Genomic DNA, 12,838 nt, shown 5'->3' with positions numbered 1-12,838 from the left:
TCGTTTTTTGTCTGTTTTTCTCTTGTTTTATCTGTCTCTCGCTCTCTTTTCATCTATATCTCTTCTTTCATTTCTTTTTTCATTTTTTTCAGTTTTTCTATTCTGCTATTTTTTATGTTTATATTTTTGTAACTATTTCTCTCTCTTTTTCTCTCTTTCTCTCTCTCTTTCTCTCTCTCTTTCTCTCTCTCTTTCTCTCTCTTTTTCTCTCTCTCTTTTTCTCTCTTTCTCTCTTGATTTTTATCAGCCCACCAATCAACCAACCAACTAATCAAACCAATCAAACCAATCCTCCACTCGCCCAGAAATGATAAACAGACATACAGTTCAAAATATAACTCCTTGAAACACCTCGAACCACGCAGAGCAAATAATTGAGACAGTCAGTGACTTCTTCACTCTGACGCACCGTTCCAAAATGAACTTATCCGAAATTTTGAGGGCCCCACACAAGCATAAAGACAGAAACGCCGATAAAAAGAGTTCAGGTATCTTCTCTCGGGTATTCTGTTGTATTAGTACTGCATTGTTTATGTACAATTGTACATGTGTGTGTATTTATATGTATGTTCCCGTTTACACTTAAGTACACACACATACATAGAAACATAAACTTTATAATAATAATAATAACAATAACAACAATAATAAAAATAATAATAATGACACGTAGGTTACATTCAGAGCAAGCAGATCGAGAGAGCGAACTCCCAGAGGCGGAAAAGCTTTATGAAGAAAGAGGGCAAGGACCTTTGGAACACTTACACGGCCTACCCTAAGCACGTGACTCCGGATAACCTTGAGAAATATGAGGTGACCTTGCGGCTGTGCAATATTTAATCAAATTAGCGAAACATGCGACGGTTTTAATTGTATAATTATAAAGGTGGCTAATGGAATATTCCTCATTCTTCTTATTATTATTATTATTGTTGTTATTATTATTATTATTATAACAATCATTATCTCATTTTTACTAGCCAAACAAAAAGCTGAAACAGAAACTACCTCCTGACGCAGAGACGGCTAACGTTCTTGTAGGCGTGGCTGACCTTGGTCCCAAACCAATCACATTCCTCTTCCGGTTTGCGCAGCCAATCCTAATGGACGACGCGACCGAAGTAGACCTGCCTACTCGCTTCCTATTCGTCGCCCTCGGGGTTGCCAACCAATCAACGCTCTGGCAGATGAGTGAACTGGGAAGGGCTACGGCCCTCTTATTAAATGATAAGGTGAGTATTTCTACTTTTTACTAATAATGAAAAAAAAAGATGAATAAATTTAAATAAATGAATACTAGTAGTAATAACAGTAGTGGTAGCAGCAGCAGTAGAAGTAATAGCAGTAGTAGCAGCAGCAGCAGTAGTTGTAGTAGTAGTACTCTTGGTGATGATACTGGTGACATTAAAGCGCCATGCATTATAAATGATCGCCACATTTGAATAAAACATTTGCCGCTGCTAGCATGTGGAGTCGTGATGATCATCATCATCTTCTCTCTCTCTCTCTCTCCTTCATCATCATCTCATTTATCATCTTCTTTTTAACGTTCTTTCTATCTAGAAATTTTTTTAATTCTCCATGTTAACTCTCTCTTCTTACTGCATTTTATCTTTCGTCTTCATCACGCTTAACCCCAAAAACAAAATTTTTAAATCATTTTTTCACATTCTCTGAATTTTGTTTTTATTTATTCTTAATTTTATTTATTTTTCTTTTTTACATAAATTTTTCAATATCATCATCATCGTCGTCGTTGTCGTCACAACCACAACCACAAGGTTTTCTGTGAAGTGGCTTACAAAGCCACCAGCAAACAAGACTTCCAAGTCGGTCTAGACGAATTCCTAGACGACCTGACCATCCTGCCGCCGTCTGTCTGGGACCCAACGACTAGACTCGAACCACCACCGGTGACCATGACCTTGGAGAGGATAGGTCAAAGGTTACACGACACGGGTCGCACTGCGGCCAAGATTGAAAGCCTGGCAGCCGATGTTACACAGGTTGATGATTCGCTGGCCAAGACAAATAAGTTTGTATTGGCGGTGCAATCATCGTTATCATTGCCATCATCGTCATCTTCATCATCATCCCATCATCAGCAACTCAAATCGTCCCCTTAACCATAAGAATCACCTAAATTTAATTTTTCCACCTCCAGCCAATCAAAAATTTTCACTTCTAGATTATTCGGCGGTCTAACTAAAGACATAAAGCGGAAGTCGGCGTTCTACGTGAGTGATATTACGGACGGGCTAAGCGTGCAGTGCCTGGCGTCCATCATCTTCCTCTACTTCGCGTGCATCACACCCATCGTCACCTTTGGGGGCCTCATGGCGGGAAAAACTGACGGATATATGGTAAGGAGATGGTGATGAAGATGGTGATGATGATGTTATTGCCGGAGAAGATGTTGATGAAGAAGATGGTGATGAAGAAGATGTTGATGAAGAAGATGGTGATGAAGAAGATGGTGATGATGATGACGACGATGATAATAATTGTGTAACGGCAAAATTCAAATAATGAAATGGATGAGAAATAATGCTACAAATCTGCCACCTAGGGAACCATTGAGATGCTGCTCTCAGGGGCGTTTTGTGGGATAACGTACGCCATCTTTTCAGGGCAGCCCCTGACGATTGTGGGGGCTACAGGGCCCCTTCTCGTCTTTGAAACCATTGTCTTTGAAATTTGCGGGTTTGACTTGCTGTTTTTGATCATCATCATCTTCATCGTGCCCGTCTTTTTTCGTCGTCGTCATACTCGATGGATCTCAATTTTCTGTTTCGTCATCGTCAGAATCAACATGACGTCATCGTGACATCATCACATTATCATCATCATCATCATCTTTATTACATCATTATCATCATCTTCATCACATCATCATCACCATCATCATCAACATTTCATCATCATCATCATCAACATTTCATCATCATCATCTTCATCATCATCATCCTCATCACTATCACCTTCTTCATCACATCATCATCATCAACATTTCATCATCATCATCTTCATCATCATCATCCTCATCACTATCACCTTCTTCATCACATCATCATCATCAACATTTTATCACCATCATCATCATCGTCATCAAAATCATCATGACGTCATACTCCCTCCAGGAACATGAAAATCCCATTCATGCCCTTCCGGTTCTGGATCGGGATCTGGATATTCATAATCATGTTCCTGATGGTGGCCTTCGATCTTAGCTACATCATCAGGTACATCACTAGGTTCACAGAGGAGAGTTTCGCCGTCCTGATTTCAGTCATTTTCATCTACGAAGCCGTCAGCAAACTCTTTGACGTCTGGTCGGATAATCGGATCCGAACGTCCGTAATATCGGAACCGTTTCGGTATTCGTGCGAGTGTAAAATAAATTCGAGTGGTTTGGCGGGTGACGGCAGCGAAACCGGAAACGGTTCGTTTGATACGACGATTTATTATCTTTGTATTTTCGTGCCTGTGTGTTCAACCTGTTGTAATTGCTATAAAGTTTTTTGCCTGAAGACCATAAATGACTTCCTTTATCTATTATTATTCATATAATTATTAAACTTTGTTATTCTTTATTATTTACATTATTATTTGTTATTTCTTTATTGATGACGTCACATGCAGCGTTTTATAACACCAGCAATAGAACTGCATCACCGCCATTGTTATCCTCCTCATTTTACCGAGACGAATGCTACATGCCGTCCGGTTCCATCGAAGTAAATCGTCGGTGCATATCGGAAAAAAACTGTACATCCCTAAACGGATCGTTAACCGGAAGTGGGTGCGTCCAGAGCGTGACGAATTCGGTCCCGGATGTGTTTTTGCTGTCGTGTGTGTTGATGTTCGGGACTTTCGCGGTGGCCATCTTCTTCAGGAACATGCGGTCAACGACCTACTTTCCAACTTTTGTGAGTTTGTGTCGGTGTGTGTGTGTACGTGCATGCGTGTGTGTAGGTGTGTGTGTGCAGGTGTGTGTGTAGATAGGTGTGTGTGTTTGTTTGTTTACGCTTTGCGTCTTTGTGTGTTTTTGTGTGTGTGTGTAGATGTGTGTGTAGATGTGTGTGTAGATGTGTGCGGGGTGTGTAGATGTGTTTGTGTGTGTCTGTGTAGGTAGGTGTGTGTGTGTGTGTGTGTGTGTGTGTGTAAGTGTGTTTATTTATGTGCCTTGCGTCTTTGCCTGGAAATGGTTCTACGTACAATGCTTCAGATTGTTTATATCTGAAAGTCATATTTTTTCACGAAGAAACACACAAATGAACAAATAAGATGAATAAACATGTGAATGAATTAATTAATGAATTAATTAATTATAAAACTAGTCAGTTAATTAGTTAATTAACCAATTAAAATTTAATTGAATTATAAAAAAAAAGTTGCGTAGCATGATAGCGGATTTCGCGGTTTTCCTATCACTGGTTTTCTGGACGGCTGTTGATTATTTCCTGGGCTTGAATACATCAAAACTGGATGTTCCTACAAAATTTCAGACAACGAGGGTCGATAGGTTGGTTGATTGGCAAGTTGGTTGGTTGGTAGGTTGGCTGGTTGGTTGGTTGGTTGGTTAGTTGGTTGGTTGGTTGGTTGGTTAATTGACTGATTGGTCGGTTAGTTAGATATTTAAATTTTTAATTTAGCGGTTTTAAGAATTGAACTAATATTCAATTAAATTTTCTGTTTGGTACGTTCAAATCATTCAATCAATCATTCAATCAATCTTTCAATCAATCAATCATTTAATCATTCAACCAATTAAATATTTATCATCTTTACATTTGACAAATTACTCAGCCAACAATCAATCAAACGATCAATTAATTCTTCCATTTATCAATCAATCAGCCACTAACCAATCAACCAATATGCAAATTTTTTAATTAACCGACCAACCAATCAAAATCAATCAATCAACCAACCAATCAAAATCAACCATTCCACCGACCGACCAATCAAAATCAATCAATCAACCAACCAATCAAAATCAACCATTCCACCGACCGACCAATCAAAATGAATTACATAAGGAGTTGGATCATAAACCCCCTTGATTGCGTGCCCTGGTGGATGTGTTTTGTCGCCATTGCCCCAGCCTGCTTAGCTACCATATTGCTATTTTTAGACCAGCAAATCACAGCTGTCATCGTGAACCGGAAGGAGAACAAGCTACAAGTTTGTTGTGATTGGTCGGCTCGTTTTCATAAATTGATTGATTGATTAGTTGATTGATTGATCGATCGATTGATTGATCGATTGATTAGTTAATTGATTGATTGATTGATCGACCAATCAAATGACGTCACCCCAGAAAGGTCACGGATATCACCTTGACCTTCTGATCATATCATTTCAAGTCCTCTTCTGCTCCTTTTTCGGCCTGCCCTGGTTTTGTGCGGCCACGGTCAGATCAATCTCGCACGTCAAAAGTCTCGTCAGGGAGTCAGATGTCAATGCCCCCGGCGAGAGCCCCAAAATGCTGGGGATCAGGTGATGGTGATGATGATGATTTTTGTGGTTCTGGTGGTGGTGATGATGATGATGATGTTTGTGGTTCTGGTGGTGGTGATGATGTTTGTGGTTTTGATGGTTCTGCTGATGGTGGTGATCATGATGATGATGATGGGGACAATGGTTGTAATGACGATGATGGTGTTGTTGATGACGATGTTGTTGTTGTTGTTGGTGACGATGATGATGACGCTGGTGATGGTGGTGGTGATGATGATAATGGTAGTGGTGGTGATAATGATTACGTCGTTGTTAATGATGATGATGATGATAAAGATGATGATGACGACATGATCAAAAAATTTTTTTCGCACCATTACAAACCTCAACATAATTATCATCAGCTTTTTTTTAACCATTACAATCATCATCATCATCATTGCCATCATCATCAGCATCATTTTCATGATCGTTATCATCACCAGGGAACAGCGCGTGACTGGTTTATTCATCCACCTGCTCATCGGTCTCTCCATCTTCGGAGCCATCTTTCTGAAGGTAAAAATATTAATAACTATAACTTTAAAACTAATTATCATTATTATTATTGTTGTTGTTGTTATTATTATTGTTATTTTTATTATCTTCATAATTTCATCGTCGTCATCATCATCGTCATCATCATCATCGTCGTCGTCATCTTCCCCATCCATCACAGTACATTCCAATGCCGATTCTATACGGTGTATTTTTGTACATGGGTATCACATCGCTGAATGGCGTGGAGGTTTTTTGTTTTTGGCAAATTTTTATTTCTTTATTTCATCCGTTCATTCGTTCATTTGACCAATCATATAACACTAAACTTCACCATCGACCAATCATATAACGCTAACATTCACCATCGACCAATCATATAACACTAACCTTCAACATCGACCAATCATATAACACTAACCTTCAACATCGACCAATCATATAACACTAACCTTCACCATCGACCAATCATATAACGCTAACATTCACCATCGACCAATCACATAACACTAACTTTCACCATCGACCAATCACATAACACTAACTTTCACCATCGACCAATCACATAACACTAACTTTCACCATCGACCAATCACATAACACTAACTTTCACCATCGACCAATCACATAACACTAACTTTCACCATCGACCAATCATATAACACTAACTTTCGCCATCGACCAATCACATAACACTAACTTTCACCATCGACCAATCACATAACACTAACTTTCACCATCGACCAATCACATAACACTAACTTTCGCCATCGACCAATCACATAACACTAACTTTCACCATCGACCAATCACATAACACTAACTTTCACCATCGACCAATCACATAACAGTACATCGACAGGATCCTCATCCTATTCATGCCCCTGAAGTATCAGCCGGACTACATATACCTCCGTCATGTGCAGACAAGTCATGTGCACTTGTTTACATTCATCCAGCTACTCTGCAGTGCTTTAATGTGGGCTGTTAAGAGCTTCAAAGTGACATCTATCGCCTTTCCCTTAATGGTGAAGTTGTGGTGATAGTGGTGGTAGTTAGTGGTCGTGTTGGTGATGACGAAGATGATGGTGGTGGTGGTGGTGATTGTGATGACGACGGTGGTATTTAATTATTTATCTATTTATCCGTTCGTTCGTTCGTTCATGCAATTATTCATTCATTCGTTCTTTCTTTCTTTCATTCATTCATTCATTCGATCATTCGTTCTTTTATTCATTTAATAATTTACAAACTCTTTCATTCCTCGGTTCGTCATTCAGTTGGTCCTATTGGTCATTGTCCGGAAGTTGATGGACTATTTGTTCACGCAGAGAGATTTGTATTGGCTGGACAATCTTCTTCCGGAAGTGAACAGGCGGAAGAAGGAGGATCAACTGAGAGCGCTTGAATTTGCCAGCCAATCAAATCAGGTTATCTGAAATTTGCGGTCAATCAAATCGGGTTTTTTAAATTGCCAGCCAATCAAATCAGGTTTCCTTTGAAACTGCCCAGTCAATCAAATCAATCTAATTTTACAATTTCAACTAATAACATCGAGTCATTTAAAAGTCAGATTGTCCTGTCAATCAAATCATGTCAATTTTAAATTTCAACCGGCCAATCAAATTATTTATATCGAAAAAAAGGGCGGGGCCTAAATGAAATCACTAAAAAGAAATTGATAATTTAAAATAAAAAGAAATAAGTATAAAAAAAGAGAAAATTATTTATTTAAATAAATAAAATAAATTAAAATATTATTTCAATTATTTATTTTTTTTACTTTTTGTCGCCAGAGGCGCCGATCGACCAGGATGGCTGAAAATTATTTTCCATCAGAATCTAGAAAATCATCCGAAATTCCATGATGATGATGATGATGAGTACGGAGATGATGATGAGGATGATGATGATGATGATGAGGATGATGATGAGGATGATGATGAGGAGGATGATGATGATGAGGATGATGATGATGAGGAGGATGATGATGATGAGGATGATGATGATGAGGAGGATGATGATGAGGATGATAATGAGGATGATGAGGATGATGAGGATGATGATGGTGATGATGATGATGGTGGTGATGATGATGATGATGATGATGATGATGATGATGATGATGATGATGATGATGACGGTGATGGTTATTAATATTTTTAATAATTATTTCAACACGTTAACTCACTGACACGTTTAGACTGTGATTTTATTGGCACCTGCATTTTATTATTAGATTCACTTCATTCTTTCATTCACTCATTCATTCATTAAATCATTCATTCACTCTTTTATTTATTCATTTTTATTTTTCAATCATTCGTTTATTTAGTTTGCCAATCATTCAACTGATCGATCAGTTTTCAAGTAATTCTGTGCACTTTTGAAACCAATAAATAAACCAATCATGAAACCAATCAATCAATCAATCAATCAATCAACCAACCAACCAACCAACCAGCCAAACAACCAACCAACCAATCAATTCACAGTTCACAATTTGTTTATTCATCAAACCAATCAACCAACCAAACAATCAACCAACAATCAACTAGCCAATCAACCAACAATAAACCAATCAATCAACCAACCAGCTTTCTTCTTGTTTCAATTTTTCCACAAACAGAGACTTCAATTAATTTAATTTATTTGTTAAATTTTTTAATCTTGAACGTTTAGATTATTATTTAAAGAAAATTATATATTGTATATATATATATATATATATACATATACTTATATATACATATACATATACATATGTATATATATATATATATATATATAGGTGTACATATTTCAGTTATATTAAGACACCTTTTTTTGATAATTTAATTTGTTAATTTAATTTTTTGCTTTTTAAACGATTAAATTCACTTTTAATCATCACCACTTTTTTCGATCTCGCGATGAGTAATAGTTTAGAAGAAAAAAAAAACTTCATAAAAATACCACTAGTTGACATGGTAGCTCAGACGGGAAGAACTTGTTGTGTTGATTGTCGTGTTTGATTGCTGCTGTTGTTGTTGGTGTTGAACAAAAAACCAAACCAAACTATACAATACAATACAAATAAATTAGAAAGAAAGAATGAAAGAATAGTGTTCCTAACTTAACTATATTCACTAAATTAACTTACCTACATATGTTCCATTAGCTCAACATACGAATTAATCCTACCTATCTGTATTTGTACATTCGCACATGTACGTATAACATACACAAACGTACAAACAACTGTACAACACAATACACGAACATACAAATACATACATAAATGCATACACACATAGGTAAGCTAGGGATTGAGTTAGTTGAATGTAGGAATTTGAGATCTGAGTTAACTGAACATAGGCAAGCCATTACTGGAATTAAACTAAAGTTTAGAAAAAAATAATTGACAATAGGTAGGTAACTTTGTATCCTCTTCTTTTCGTGTTTAGAGGTTGGAATCTTTTTGTATTCGAACCTAGTCACTGCAGCAGCAAGACCAGGCGCCTTTAACTATTGAGCCATCAGGCCAGAATTATACACACACACACACACAACACATATATATATATATATATATATATATCACACAACACACACATATATATATATATATATATATACGTATTTGTATGGATATATTTGTATATACTACTAACAAACACATACAGATAAACATATACAAAGATATGTATGCATTGTTTTTCATATAAATATATGGCATGCAGTCTTCAACATGCATTCGATTTCATAACATTGTGCAATTCTCATACACATGTGCATGCATACACACATACAAACATACATACATACATACATACATTCATACATTCATACATTCATACATACATACATACATACATACATACATACATTCATACATACATACATACATACATACATACATACATACATACATACATACATACATACATTCATACATACATACATTCATACATACATACATACATACATACATACATACATACATACATACATTCATACATACATACATACATACATACATACATACATACATACATACAAACATACAAACATACATACATGCGTACATACATACATACATACATGTGTATACATACATACATGTTTATATATACATGTTTTACACGCCAAGACAGCACTAAACAGATTATCTCCAAAAGAGTGAAGGTTATTTGTTTGTATGTTGTTCGTGTGTGTTTCAAAAGTAATAGATAAATTAAATTGAATATTAAATAAATAAAATAATGTATCTATTTAAATTAGTTTCTACTGTCAAAATTTTGAAAGAAAGAGGGAGAGAGGGGGGGGGTGAGGGAGAAAGGGAGAAGAGAGAGAGAGAGAAAGACAAAATGACAGAGATTAAAATATAATTACTCTTGTCATTAGTTTGTGTTCTTTTAATATTTATGTCTATATATATATATATATTTTTTTTTAATTTCCAGTCATTTATTTGGTGAATAAGAAATATAATAAATATAATATATATAATATATATATATATAATATAAGTATAGAAATATTATATATATATAGTGAGAGAGAGAGAAAGAGAGAGAGAATTTAAATAGGTGATGTTGTTAATTTTCATTTTAGAAATAAAGGAAGGGAGATAAAAGATAAATATTGTTAAGTTCGAATTGTTATAATAAATAAATAATATAATAAATAATATAATATTATAATATGCAATATTATATTATAATTTAATTTATAATATTATAATTTAATTATAATATGATAACGCATGGCAGCATACTGTCACACGGCTGAAAGTTAAAAATATCATCTCGGGATAACATCCACCTCCAAAAACACAACTAAAAATTTTACTCTACTGAAATTTTCCAGTTAAATCAACAACAACAACACCATGATGACGATGACAACATCATCATCATCAGCAGCAGCAGCAGCGGTCTCTGACTTCATAAATACGTCATCGTCGTCGGAAAGTCACGTGATATGGTGGGAAAAATTATGCGGTGGGCACTCTCAGTACGATGCTTTTTGGGTGGGTGATAGTAATAATTATAATGGAATATAATTATATTAATTATGATTAATATTTATAAATAATAAACTTAATTATTAACGATGGTGATGATGATGATGATTCATTTGTATAGCGCTTTAATTAGATCGACGTTCCATAGACGCAAAAACAAATGAAATGAACTATGTTTCATGCGTGTGTTTGTAATAAGAGGTCTGAGATTTCTCTTGCAATTGAATCCGGGCATTGTGAAGCGGCTGTCAGGCGTTCTGACAACTTGGCTATCTATCCGCTAGTTAGGAATAACAACAATAACAATAATAATAATGGTAATAATAATAATACTAGAGACAACAAAAATAATGGCGGGCAGATGACGTAATGATGGATGATGAAGGAATGGTGGAAGCAATTCAATAGCAATCATCTGACAGTAATAACACAGTAATAATAACAAAAATAATAACAACAATAATAATAATAATAACAATAATAATAATAACAATAATAATAATAACATTAATAATAATAATAACTAAAATAGCAATAATAGTAACCGTTCGTCATTGTTTAAATGTACTTGAAACAATTAGAATAATATGAGTATAGAATGTTAATAGAAAGAGAATAACGCTGATACACACACACACTCACAAATAACAAATATATACTAAAATACACAATAGCACACACACACACACACACGGCTAATATAAACAACACACACAAACACATACAACCAGCCAAAACAAAAAAAAAACCTCTAATTTCAGAATTCTACTCTAACTGTAAACGCGCCTAACCCTGACTTCAGCATTTGCTTTCAAAGGAGCGTTCTGACTTGGGTCCCTTGCGGGTACCTTTGGCTCGTTTCACTTGCATATCTAACTTTCCTGGGGCAAAAAGTTGCATATGCAAGATGGGGTGCCTTCTCGAGGATAAATTTAGCTAAAGTGGTTGGTTATGATGATGATGATGGTGACGATGGTGGTGATGATGATGATGATAATGATGAGGATGGTGGTGGTGACGATGATGGTGATGATTATGATTATGATAATGGTGATGATGATGACGGTGACAATGGTGGTGATGATGACGATAATGATGATGATGACGACCATAAGAATAATAACAATAACAATCCTTAAATCGGTTAGTATGTATGTAGGTGTGTGTAGACTAGTCTTATAACTATTGATAATACACAGCTGAAGGTGTGAAACTTAAAATCGAAAGATACACCATCCTAATGGGTTGAAATAATAGTAACAATAACAATGATAATCTATTATTATTCTTATTATTATTAGCCATCATTATCATCTTCTCTCTCGCGCACACATACACGCACACACACACACACACATAAACACACCACACTGACATTCGCAGACTTTATCCATTCTGTTAGCCATCACAGCAATTGGCGAACTTTTCTGGTTTATAACCAGGACATCATCAACATCACCTCTGCCATCATCATCATCATCAACGCCTCTACCATTATCATCATCATCATCATCCTATACTACGCCAACATCATCATCATCGTGGTCGTCATCATCGCTGACGTCATCGTACCATCATTATGACGTACACGCTGTGGACTTTCTGTACGCTGCTATGAAGTTGGTGACGTTCGTTAGTGGATTTGTTTATTCTTATTTTTTTTATTTTTCTTCATTTATTTATTTTTTATTTTATTTATTGAGTAATTTGTTTTTTTTATGTAATTTATCTATTTAATAATAATAGTTCTTTAAAAAATAATAATAATACTATAATAGTACTGCTGCCACTACACTACACTCCTCTCTCTTTCTTCTCTCTCTCTTCTCT

The 12,838-nt window shown here is 35.6% G+C and overlaps 1 protein-coding gene across 1 annotated transcript; it reads left to right on the top strand.

Moving 5' to 3' along the window:
• Positions 1-983: 983 nt before the first annotated feature.
• On the top strand, positions 984-7,439 carry HELRODRAFT_69270 (hypothetical protein; the record flags this gene model as incomplete). The annotated part of the gene is made up of 13 exons (XM_009030552.1): positions 984-1,232; positions 1,782-2,035; positions 2,189-2,363; positions 2,570-2,703; positions 3,141-3,409; positions 3,706-3,929; positions 4,395-4,525; positions 5,043-5,187; positions 5,324-5,502; positions 5,949-6,021; positions 6,182-6,250; positions 6,852-7,028; positions 7,281-7,439. Coding segments are annotated over 13 exons (2,238 nt in total), but the record flags the coding sequence as incomplete, so codon positions are not given.
• Between the last annotated feature and the right edge of the window lie 5,399 nt (positions 7,440-12,838).

This window comes from Helobdella robusta (genome assembly GCF_000326865.2).
Source record: "Helobdella robusta unplaced genomic scaffold HELROscaffold_7, whole genome shotgun sequence".
Lineage (NCBI taxonomy): Eukaryota > Metazoa > Annelida > Clitellata > Rhynchobdellida > Glossiphoniidae > Helobdella > Helobdella robusta.
This window is presented reverse-complemented; position numbering and strand designations above follow the sequence as displayed.